At 52.8% G+C, this 12,123-nt stretch overlaps 3 protein-coding genes; 2 read left to right on the plus strand and 1 right to left on the minus strand.

Moving 5' to 3' along the window:
• Positions 1 to 949: 949 nt before the first annotated feature.
• Positions 950 to 3,171, plus strand: CHC_T00010224001 (ATP-dependent DNA helicase RecQ). XM_005712401.1 is given in 2 exon segments: positions 950 to 3,001; positions 3,002 to 3,171. The coding sequence occupies 1 exon segment, from the start codon at positions 950 to 952 to the stop codon at positions 2,999 to 3,001; it is 2,052 nt and encodes a 683-aa protein (XP_005712458.1). The 3' UTR covers positions 3,002 to 3,171.
• Positions 2,823 to 5,818, minus strand: CHC_T00001562001 (hypothetical protein). XM_005712402.1 is given in 2 exon segments: positions 2,823 to 3,844; positions 3,845 to 5,818. 1 exon segment carries the CDS (start codon positions 5,816 to 5,818, stop codon positions 3,845 to 3,847), a length of 1,974 nt encoding a protein of 657 aa, XP_005712459.1. The 3' UTR covers positions 2,823 to 3,844.
• Positions 5,819 to 6,568: 750 nt separating this feature from the next.
• On the plus strand, positions 6,569 to 10,099 carry CHC_T00001563001 (hypothetical protein). XM_005712403.1 is given in 2 exon segments: positions 6,569 to 9,895; positions 9,896 to 10,099. The coding sequence occupies 1 exon segment, from the start codon at positions 6,569 to 6,571 to the stop codon at positions 9,893 to 9,895; it is 3,327 nt and encodes a 1,108-aa protein (XP_005712460.1). The 3' UTR covers positions 9,896 to 10,099.
• The last annotated feature ends 2,024 nt before the right edge of the window (positions 10,100 to 12,123 follow it).

The raw sequence follows: 12,123 nt of genomic DNA on the forward strand, positions 1-12,123 counted from the left end.
TATCTTGCCGGTCCCTCCACAGGAGGACCCGACGATCGGGGGTACCGTACGCGATCTCGTGCTGTCTCAAAGCGAGCTAGCGGCCATTTCCCAACGCTGACGCGTGTCCTAGGATCGGCTGCCCTTGGGGGGGGGGGGGGGGGTGCGGCTGCGGCAAGAACGCTTGCTGCGCTTCTTGGCTGGCGATCCCAAGTCAGTTTTGATAGTCTAGTTGCTAAGCGGTAAACGAAAGCTAATCAACTCTTCTTCAATGCAAATGGGGCATTCAAAATTTCCATTCGGTAGATTGGTGAGATTCAGTGCCGGCGATCCACATACGTCAGGACTGACCGCTCGTTTTAGCAACAGATGAATAGATGAAGAGGTCCCTGCTTGTCTCCAACAAATCAGACATCTGCATAGATTACTGCGTGTGAGTGTTTGTCTGTATGAATAGATTATTAGTGTATGAATGGAGCACTACCGTACCTCTCGAGGTAGTTTCCAAAAACCAGTTCATATGAAATTCTATTTGTCCACGAGTGATGAAGAACCAGCAGTGACCTTTTGCGTTTGCCAGCTTCGTGACGTCACCATTCTGGCCATGCTGTATACTATACAGCATGGCCAGAATGATGCAACGAGATGTTTGTTGCACTATACAGAGTATAGTGCAGCACTATCACTATCACACATGCTATACAGAGTATAGTGCAACAACATCTCGTTGCATCACATGCCGCCAGGGTGACATTATTTCCCGCCAAAACGTCCACAGCAATTGTTCCCCGATCTTCGCACGGCCAGTACTCGACCTGGGACACATCGCCCAAGCTCTAATACCCTCGCTATCGCAGCTCATGAGCGCATGAGTTCCGTCGCCTTCTCTTTCGTGCGACTAATCCCCCTCAAGCGCATCACTTGTATCCGACCGCTCAGTCGCTCCTTGGGCACATCTACAAGGCCCACCATGCGCGATCAGAGCGCCCCCACCATCACTGACGCCGATCGTCTACTCAAGGAGCGCTTCGGCCACGACGAGTTTCGCCCCGGCCAACGTCGCGTTATCGAGCACATACTCGCTACTGCGGCCACTCCATCATCCCCGGATATCTCCCACCACAGAGCAGGTCGCGCGCTCGCCATCTTTCCCACGGGCGCGGGCAAAAGCCTCTGCTACCAACTCCCAGGTCTCTTGTTTCAGGATGGGTTGACCCTCATCGTCTCCCCTTTAATGGCGCTCATGAAGGATCAGACGGACTCCATGGTTCAGAAAGGCTTGTCGGCTGCTTGTCTGGATTCGTCACTCACCGCGTCTGAGACGCGGGACCTCTTCCAGCGGGTACGCGACGATGATTTGCGCATCCTGTTTGTGTCTCCCGAACGCTTTAAGAATAGTCGCTTCCTCAGACTTATCCAGAATACTCGTATTGCGCTGTTTGCTGTCGATGAGGCCCACTGCATTTCGGAATGGGGTCACTCCTTTCGCCCAGACTACCTCCGTCTCTCGCGTTGGGCGGACAGACTCAACTGTCAACGAAGGCTAGCTCTAACCGCCACAGCTACACCACGTGTCGCTGAGGATATATGTGCGGCATTGAATATTCCTTTCCCCTCTGCACAAGTGCGCCTTGCCTCCGTCCGCAGAAACCTCACATTGCGCGTCTCTTCCATCCCACCGGCCCCGCACGATGGATACCAGTCTCTTACAGACAAGCTACAAACTCGGATGGATGTGTTGGTGGAACGCTTGCGCTCGCGCGACCCTGGACCAACTATTATCTATGTTACTTTACAGGCGACTGCGACATTTGTTGCCAGCGAGCTGCGAAGGCATGGATTCATCCAGGCCGCCTCTTACCATGCAGGTATGAGGCAAGACGACCGTAAACAGGTCCAGGACGACTTCATGGCGAACAAGAAGGATGCAATAGTTGCGGCAACTATAGCGTTTGGGATGGGCATGGATCATTCTGGCATTCGCTACGTGTACCATTTCAATATGCCGAAGTCTCTTGAGGGGTACATTCAGGAAATTGGCCGTGCTGGCCGAGATAGCCAGCAGTCTATTTGCGAGACACTAGCCTGTGTTGATGATCTCCCAGCTTTGGAAGGCTTTGCGTACGCGGAGACGCCAGCTCTATCTTCTGTGTGCGATCTTATGAATCATTTGCTTGGTGATGTCAAAGAGGGGCAGTATATTGAGTATAGTACTTACGATCTATGCTACCAATTTGACATCCGCGAAACGACTCTCGGTCAAATTCTGGCCCAACTTGACCTGGCAGAGAACGTGCTCGAGGAAAGCACACCATTTTTCGCCGAATTATCGTGCCGTTTACCCCCAGCTTCAGCGAGGAGGATACCCCCGTTGGGTTCTGAGGCCAGAAAGGTTTGGGATTTCGGAAAGATGGGGAGACTAAATCTAGGGATTGATGTCTTGAAAGTTGCAAAGGAACTGGATATACAATACGGTCGCGTATCAAGGCTATGTGATGATATGGTCAACGAGGGATACCTGGAGAATATCAATTCCAGGAAACTAATGCATCGCGCTCTCATCACATCTCAACCCACTGACCTTGGCGCTGTCTCTCGACGGTTGCATGCCAAACTACTTTGCACTCAGAAACAGCAACTGAAACGTATTAGTCAGGTTGTTGATTATTTAAGTGCCAACGAATGTCAAAGCGCTTATCTTCAACATCATCTCGGTGATGAGGTCGAGTCTGGTCGATGCGGGCACTGCGAATTTTGTCTTAACGATGGAAATCAGCCTGTAAAAATTTCCGAAGCTGTACGGGAGCGCGTGGGAAAGACTCTAGATGAGAGACGTTGGGCGCTCATACAACAAGCGGCAATCCCAAAGGATAACGCTCTTTTAATGGCAAGGTTTGCTGCCGGTGTTTCATCACCAGTGATCTCCAGAAAATATCGCAAGATGGGAAATTTTGGATCCATGTCGGACCATGCCTTCACAACTCTACTGACCGCGGCGAAAAAAGAATGCGGCGAGACGTAGTCCTACTTCGTCCTTGGATGTGGATACATTAGGCTTGAATTGGAGTGAATTGTGTGACTGCGGAATACAATACCGTTTTGTCCGAGCAGAGTCTGAATTTTGTTCGCCTTGCTTGCGTCAGACTCACTTCGATATGTTAAAATCTCAGATTAAACTTGACTTCAGGAGGACACCTGCATGTGGAGGCCAACTATCCACACGCCCCTTCTATGGTGTCTTCTAACAAATAGATCTCGGTAAGTCTGATCAGTTGCTGATTCATGGAAAACCGTGGAAATCGATCTCTACTTTTGAGTGCGAAGACGTCGCACTGGGAATGCTTGAAAAATGACCCGATGTTTGAGATCCATTTGAAATCAGAACTCCCTTCCGCACAGCTCAAGCTGTTTCGACACAAGAGTTGTGGAGATGGCGCGACAGACGAAATCCTGCTTAGGTTGTTGAGGTGAACAAACCCAAATCGCCAAAGCTCATACAACTCTCAGGTTGAAGTAGTCTCTTTTGCACCCAACAAGCTAAGCATGGCAGCAAATCATGGTCTCGCACTCCTTGCGCTCGTTGCAATATTCTCCCAATTTAGAAGCCGCCTGTTCAAGCCTCTGTCCGATGTCTATGCGAAACTTGTCCGCGATTCTGCCACCATCTGTTGAGATTTGCCGGATTCCTTCGGTTTAGATATAGCGGGGATTTAGAGATTGAACAAAGGGCTAAGCAGTGCCTACCCATCTTGTACGCCTAACTGTCTTCTCTCGCGTTGCAATGTATGGTCTGATCAATCTCAATTCCCGTTTCTTCAGATATTTGTCGAATATCCTTGTTCAGCTGTCCTCTGTCTGCTGACTTTCATGACGAGTCAGCAAGTAGAAGAAGAGTCCCGTCTCTCTGCTTCCTCTTCAATTCTTGATATTGTTGCCCCAGAGCCTCAGCAGCAGCTCTGTTCTCGGCGGGGTCATTCGAAATGCGGCTCAACCATTTTCTCTGTTGTCTTAGGGAGCGAGAGAGTGTGAGAGAGTCATTAATGGAGCTTGACATATTGATGGCGGAGTTGATCATGCCCTGTGTTTCATGCCCTATTGTTCCGCGGTTGAGTGTAAGTCCACTCATTATGGCCCATACATTTGCCACGACTTGGTTGTTGTCTCCCTCAGGTTCGTGTACAATTTTAAGAACAATTCGCAGTGCCTTTTCAGAATCTAGCACGTCATGGTTTCGCATCTGATGAACAGCGATGGCGAACCATGCCATCCCAAGGACTCGCCTGTTTCCGAATCTCGTATCTAGCCCCTTTCTCTGCGCTGCCTCGATCGCATCCATTCCCACCGGCATGTCTGGCGCAATACCTTCTGGTCGGAGATTCCCACTCAGGAGTGAAGACAACGACTGTGCGATCTGCCATGTGTCGGATACAATGCTATTTCCATCGCGGTCCTTGAAGCGTTCTGAAGAAAGAACGAGATCAAGAAACTCTCGAGAAATCATAGCTGATGAAAGCTTGCCACGCAGGCTGTAAAATTCGGCGGCCAAAAGCAAAACTGCGCATCTCGATACAACCTGGGACACGGGCAATTCCGGTGGAAGAATATTGTCAAAGTGAGCAGCGTGCCCGCTTTCAATGCGCTTTATTTCGGTTCTTGATTGCTGATCTGAAAAGGCTGTCTTCAAAGCAGCAGATATTAGAGGGGCGGCCTCGCCGAGATCAACCGACGTTAACCTAATACGTGCGGCAGCTTCGAAAAGAGCTGTGGCCAAGAGTGCAGGTGTCCTCGGTGGTACGCCCGGAACTCGCAGTGAGGAAGGATCAAAAGATTGAATGGCGTCCGGATGTATGCCGAGTTTGCCAAGAGCGGTGAGAGAGTAGTTGGAGCGGCGCTTCTCCTCATCGACTGGGTTGGTGGCTATGATGATATGACAGGTGAGAGCACTAAGCATTGGGGACGGGAGCCACGTCCAGACACCGCTCTTGTGGTGATTTTCTTTCTGCAGGTTTCGAAGCTTGCCGTAAAACTTGCGCAGACCCTTGATAGCCATCTTGTGAGCACCGGCAAGGTCACCCGTTCGCAAGTGCTGGCAACCGAGCATGACAAAGTAGCACAGGGCCAGATAGACGAGATCGGCTCTTGTTGATATGGTGGGGTTGGGATTGCGAGACAAAGCCTGCAAATTGGTGTATGCATCGCTAAGCATGGGGTCCAGGTCGCAAACGTTCGGGCTTGGACTGGAAAGTGCAATGTGACATTGAGTGAGGTTGAACGCGACCGCAGCGGTCTTATCTCCATGATTGGCGCACTCATGTGCGGCGTCCCCGGCCATGTGCATGATAGTCGGGGACGAGATGCGCCTAGCGACAGCATTTGCAATTGCGCAGCATTGGAAGTAGGCCCACCAGTGGGCAACTAGCCGCGGCTGCAGGGCGACGAGCGAGAGGAGATGTTGGATGGCGGCTTTGATTTCGCGGTGTGCGGCGTTGTGATCCTCGATGAAGGTGTAGATGTTCTCCAGCAAGGCGAAGGCGGAGAGGGGTAGCTTGGCGACATCCGGGATGCTGCGGGTGAGAAGGAGGCATTTGCGGAGGTGCTGAATCGCCCGGGTGCTGTCGGGTTCTTCGTGGAGGCGGAGTTGGTCGTGTGTGGCGGCGGCGAGGTAGAGATAGAGGTGGCGTGCGGAGGAGTATAGGGCACGGGCCTGCACGCGAGGGCTGATGCCTCGGACAGAGGAGGCGGTGGAGAAGAAGAAGGCGGCGGGGCGGTGGTGGTTTGCAGCGGCAAGGGTGTTTGCCTGGCGGATTAGAAGAATTGCTTGTGGAGGCGTGCCCTCCATTGCGGGTAATGCAGGTGGTGCAGACTACAAATGAGGAAGGCGGAAGGCCATGGGGGGTGAAGGGCAGACATATATCGAGGGAAGGGGAAGGAAGAGGACGGGGTAGGAGGGTTTGACGGTGGTGAGGGGTAAGCGGACGGCAAGCTTGGACATGGTGTTGGTGATGCGCGCAATTGAGGCAGGCGCGGTCTCCCGGGCAAGCAAGACAGAGGCGTAGTTGGTGGCACGGTCCGAACGGTCCACGCGAGTGCGCCAAACGAAACGCGTTAGAATTTTTGGTGGGAAACCGCCTCGCCCACAATTTCTTTATCCGCGTCGTAATTGCCATTTGCACGACGTATACGTGGACACCGTTCAAGCATCGCAGGCGCATCTGCACAGAGCTCTATTCATGAGAGCGATACAGCAATGCATGGGACGATGTCGCACCTGTCCAGAAACGGACTGGAGCGCCCTCGCTTTTCGCGCCAAAACCACATCCTGTTACCCCCCTCATCACAACCCGCCGGCATGGATCACAAGGCAGCCATACCGAAACGTCAACCCCCTCTGCCGCAACCTCCCCGTCCCGCCCCTCCCCGCCCCGCCCCACCCCCGTCCTCATCCGCCTGCAGGAGAATGGTTCGCAGCGCCCGGTCGGCCCACCCACCACCCTCGGAGGTCGTGGCGCGCCGCAAGCGGCGTCGCGCCTCCTCCGCTCTCTCGCCGCAGCCTTCCCCCCCGCCGCGCCGCCCGAGCTCCGCGGACGACATGCGCCGCTCCTCGAGGGAGTCCACCATCCCTTCGGCAGAGAGACACTCGCGCCGCTCGGCAGCCTCCTCTCCGCTCGTCGTAGACCTCGACGACGACGAGCAGTGCCAGTTCGTCGCGCGTTCAGACCCCCCGCGCCCTATTACACGCTTCCCCGGCTTTCGCAAGGGCAACATCGTCAAGATTCAGATGAAGAACTTTCTCACCTTTACCAATACCGCCATTCATCCCGGGCCTTGTATGAATGTCATTCTCGGTCCGAACGGCACAGGGAAGTCCACCGTTGTCAATGCTGTTTGTATTGCGTTTGCTGGCAATCCGAAGTTGCTGGGTCGCAGCCCGGATCTCGGTGCCTTCGTTAAGCACGGCGAGGACCGCGCCACGGTCGAGGCTATATTGTATGATCCGGACCTCCCTCACGGCACCCGCACTGTGACGAGGTCGTTTGACACAGACGGCAAGAGCTACTTTGAAATTGATGGCGAACGCGCCAGACAATCTGATGTTATCTCTAAAGTCAATCGAGTCTACGATATCCAACTTGACAATCTCAGTCAATTCATGCCGCAGGAAAAAATCGCTGACTTTGTCAACCACAAACCGGAGGAACTCCTTGCCATTGCTGTCCGTTCCTTGGGAGGTACCGAAAAAGAAAGAGAGTTTGAAGACTTGACATCCCTGGATAGGACTGTCAGTAACTTTGCCCAAGAGTTAAACCAGAAGGAGGCCAAGCTTTCAGAAATGCTCGAACAGCAAGCCGCCGAAGAAGCAGAGGTACAAGCATACCGTCAACAAAAACAAGCTCAAAGACGCTTGAAGCTTTACAAAAAGTATTTGCCATATCTTGAAAGCAAGCAGCTGAAGTTTGCCTTTGTTCATATGCTTTCAATCCGCAAGCAGGCTGAAGAGGAGGCTGCTGTTTTACATCAGGAATACCAACGCATTCAAGCTGGGGCCTTGAACGGTTTGCAGCAAGAAGTCGATGCTGCGAGAGAAACATTTCTTGCTACCAAAGAGGCCTCGAAAGTTCTTAGCAATCGCGCATCCGCTCTGATTGGCGAAGTAGATAGGATATCTGTTGTTCTCTCTGAGAAATCCAAGGCCGTGGAAGACCTTGAGGGGAGGCACGAGAGGCACCAAAAGAGAATTGGTGACACAAAAGTTCGCCTCGCCCAGGAATTACAACAAGCCCAAGAACAAGATGGCCCTGTATCAGAGCACACAATAGAAGAAGAAAGTGCGAGGCTGAGAGCCCAGAAAGACAGAATACGAAACGACTATTCTGCTGAAAACGCACGGAAGGGCCCCATTGACCAACGGCGACAAACCTCTGCACGCAAGATTAAGCATTACAATCACCGACTCTCCCAGTTGGGGGATGTTAGACAAGAGAGAATTCGCGCATTGAGTAGAGCTCGAAATGCGCCCAGGCATCTTGGGGATTGTGACATGCTCGTGCGAGATATGAAGGCCAGTGGAGCTTTCCGTGGACACGTCTTTGGCCCTGTGGCGGCAGAGATTGAAGCAGACAATCCATACCATGCGAGGATCATGGCTGCGTGTGTCAGCGGCTTTATTATGACAGCCTTTGTGACGGAGACTGCTCGGGATTCTAGGTTACTCATGAGTGAATGCAGGAAGCGATTCTCCGGATGGTCCCCAGATATTATTTCCGCCCCCACCACATCTAACGATGAGCCTGACGACTACGCCATTCGATCACAGGTTCCTGCCAGGCCAGTTGACGACAAGTTGCGGAGACTTGGTATCGTTTCTGTTGTGAGTGACATCTTTCAGTGTCCTCCTGTGGTTCGCGCTGCTCTCAATGCGCAAGTTGGGTTGCACAACATTCATGTGGGGTCTGAGCAATGCGACACATTCAGAGATGAGCTCCGTCGAGAAGATGGTGTGCAAGCCTGGTTTTCACCTACTTCGCGTTGCCAAGTTTTGCGCTCACGGTTTGATGCATCGGTGCGCAATTTGAGCGTAGAAACTAGCTTCGCCACCCGCAGAGGTTCCTTGTTTGAGGGGAGCATGAATGAAACCGTGCAAGAGAAAAACAGACTAGGAAACATGATCCGGGAAGAGGAAGATCTTCTTCGCCACGCAGGTCAGCAAATGCAAGACGTAGAGGGGAGACTAGAAAATCTCTCTGCAAACTTGCGTGAGATTAATGGGAAATTGCAAGAAGCTCACCAACGACGGCAGGCTCGAAGGCAAAGAGCGCAAAAAATTGAGAAGATCAAGAGTGATTTGCAAAGTTATGTTAGAGAGGCCGCTTCGCAAAATGTGGAGAAGGAAAAGGTAGAGCTGGGGAAAGAGATTCAAAGACTTCAAGATGATTCCAACGCAAAGATACCGTCCGCAGTTGTGAAGCTCAAGAAACTGCGAGACACCGTGGGAAGACTAGACGAACAGCTGGCGAAGCGCTTGGATGCAGAACGCCGTTTAGAAGCAGAACAGGCAAGTCACTCTGCCTTCCAAGCGCAAATAAACGAAAAGCGGCGAGAAGTTGAACAAGCCAAGAAGGCATCGAAAGAGGCAAGAGGTAGATGGAAAGCGAAACTGGCTGAAGCAAAAGAAGTGCTGCCACAGCAGCAAATTGACGCAAATCCAGAATTTTTTGACGTTATTGCAGAAAAAGATGTGGAGTGGCTCACGCAGGAAATTGCACGACAAGAAGGGGAAGTTGAAGGCCTCGGAAGTGGAGGGAGGCAGGCGGTCTTGGTGTATGAGCATCGGCAACATAAAATTGACAAATTGCAAAATGATGTCGATGCTGATCGGGCTACTAACAAGGGCAAGATGGAGGGCTTGAAAAAGAGGAAGTTGGCATTTTTGGACTGGCTCCAAGCGGGGATCAATAAGATGAGAGCTAAGTTTTCTAACCTATATAGGCGATTAGGTTGTGCCGGTGACCTCGAACTTGCCAACAAGGACTCTGAGCGTATTGGAGACTTAGAGTTGCAAATCTTGGTTTCGTATCGTGATGATGCAGAACTTCGGCCCATAAGTTTTTCCGGTAACAGCGGCGGGGAAAAGATGTGCTGCACTATGCTCTTCTGCTTTTCACTGCTTCTAGAAGAAGAGAGGATACCACCGTTTGTATTCGTGGATGAGTTGAACCAGGGCCTTGATCCATCGAACGAAATGAAGATCATGACCATGATGTTTGAAGATGCGCGTAGTGCGACCGCACCACAAAGCTTTGTCATCACGCCTAAGCTTTTGCTGGATCTTCCGTTTCACGAACAGACGAAGACACACATTATTTTTAACGGCTCGGTAACTGGAAAATTAGATGTAACTGCGGCTACAGGTGTGTGAGGGCTTCAAAGATGAAGGGATTTTGTGTTCAACTTATTTGCAAGTACTAGAAATCGTTGACTTCAAGTAGCTGGTCATCTTTACTCTGCGAGCCTTCCAGACCTCAGGGAGGTGCATCAACCTTTATTAAGCTCCATGTTTTCAACATGTTTGCACCAACAATCTGTAAAGTACGGGGCAATGTTGTCCTGGTTCAGATGAAAATCAAGAAGGCCAGTCCAGGTCACGAAAAACTGCGCTGCCACAGGAACCATAGGTGGACACTTATTTACATGATGCGTGAAATCTAAAGCTATGGCTAAGCCGAGACGTTGAAAGCCGCCCCAACCGTTAGCCGACAGCACTGGGCTCCTCGTGACGAGAAAGCACCGAGCGTCGAAATCGTAGAAGGGTGGATTTGCCAGAGAGTACTGTAGCAATATTTTTTGGATCAATTTTACAGTGTATTAGCTCTATTTGGTTCGGACTCTGGGATCAGGCACACACCTCTTCTGCATAGCGCCGCACCGCTCCTTCAACTGTTGCGCAAGACCCGTCTTCGTAAGAAAGGCGCCTGTCAAGGTCTCGCACTTCAATTTTTTGGACATCAGCTGAAACCCTTGCCACGGCGGGAATTGCAAACATCGAAAAAAGTGGCACGAGGGCAATATGTGAAGTGACGACAGATGGTACCACCGACGGAACGACGTGTAACATTTGCCGCGGCGGAAAGTTGCGGAAGCGGGGCGAGCGCTATTGAGATCGCAGACCAACCAGCCACAGCATCTGACGGAATCACGCCAGTCGGGGAAGCGATTTCGCGGAAGCGGTCGAGACCGGCGATCGTGGAAGAGGTGCCCTGCAGCGGGAAGCAGGACGAACTTTCTCTCTTTAAGGACAACGAAGAAGATGAGGGGCTGACAGCGTTCGACATCGAGGAGGAGCTCGCGGGGGGGGACAAGCTAACCGAGAAGGACGGGGTGATCCCGAAGGCGCTGGCGGCTCTAGCCGTCGACAAAACGCCATCAGTGTCGTCGTCCTCCGGCGAGGAGGCCGGGGACGCAGAAGAGGCGAAGAAGCAGAAGGCGCGAGAAAGGAAAATGGCGGCCGATGAGGGCGAGTGGTCGGACCAGGAAGCGGGCGGCGACGAAGAGAAGGGGGACAGGGCGAAGCGGCGGCGCGTGGGGCGTGTCGCGGTGGGTGATCTAGGCGAGGAGATGTGTGCGGTGGCGGCGCGGCTGCGCGTGGAGGAGACGCCCGCCAAGCTGGTGCGGCGGTACGGACGCGACGGGGACACGGACGGAATCGAGAGGGTGACGGAGGCTTGTCAGGTGCTGATCGAGGGAGGGGTGCCGGATGTGTACGAGACGCGCAGGGAGGGGCTGCTCGCGAAGTGCGGGGGCTGGAGGCTCAGGTGGAGTAATGATGAGGGGGGGACCGTGCACGGCCCGTTCGATGCGGGGCAGATGCGCGCGTGGGGAGAGGCGGGGTACTTTGCGCAAGAGGGGAACAGTGGCGTCGTGCAGGTCGGGGAGGGGACGTGGTGGGCGGCGGACAAGCTGTTTCCGCGGAAGACGGGCTAGTCGGAAGACTGAAGAAGGCTAGAATAGCTGGTTTGCGGTGCGTGCAGGGGTTGGGGTTGTGGTTGCAAGAGATTCGGGCTGCTGTTGGTGATGCTTGACTGTTGCGGTCCGTGACTGCACGGCCGTTGAGTTGCGTGCTTGAAGCAAAGAGAGGGAGAGGTCAAAGAGGACGGGGGGGGGTTTGGGAATTTAGAGATTTACGAGGGAAAGAGAGTAGATCCTCAGTGTGAGCCAATGGCGACCGCCAAATTTAGGTCTCGCTCCAAATTTTCCCGCCGTTTCAGGCCAAACGCCTTTCCCCCACAACCTTCGCCGCGAAGTAACCGCTCCCAACCCCCTAACGCCCCCTCGCCCAATAACCACGTGCACCAATTCCTCCCACCCTCATCCACCAACTGCGCACATTTTCGTCTCGCGCGCGAAACGCCTCCCGCTTCCCCGCAAGCAAGACTCCACACCCGCTGGCCTGCTCGACATTTACGAAAGTATGGTGTGCTTGAGAAAACATCTCGCATGACGGCCAGTAAGGTCTTTTTTTGGAGAATATTCAACATTTATGCGCCGGGATCAGGCAACTGGACCCCTGCCAAAACGCTTTTCTCATGTACAGTACACGTGTAGTGAATGCCGCTCTGCAATTGTGATCTCATGTCGATAGACAATACT

Source organism: Chondrus crispus, genomic scaffold, assembly GCF_000350225.1.
Source record: "Chondrus crispus Stackhouse genomic scaffold, scaffold_102, whole genome shotgun sequence".
In the NCBI taxonomy this organism is placed as follows: Eukaryota; Rhodophyta; class Florideophyceae; order Gigartinales; family Gigartinaceae; genus Chondrus; species Chondrus crispus.

Coding starts and splice junctions, on each gene's coding strand:
- CHC_T00001563001 (XM_005712403.1), top strand. CDS start 6,569: ATGCGCCGCTCCTCGAGGGAGTCCACCATCCCTTCGGCAGAGAGACAC.
- CHC_T00010224001 (XM_005712401.1), top strand. CDS start 950: ATGCGCGATCAGAGCGCCCCCACCATCACTGACGCCGATCGTCTACTC.
- CHC_T00001562001 (XM_005712402.1), bottom strand. CDS start 5,818: ATGGAGGGCACGCCTCCACAAGCAATTCTTCTAATCCGCCAGGCAAAC.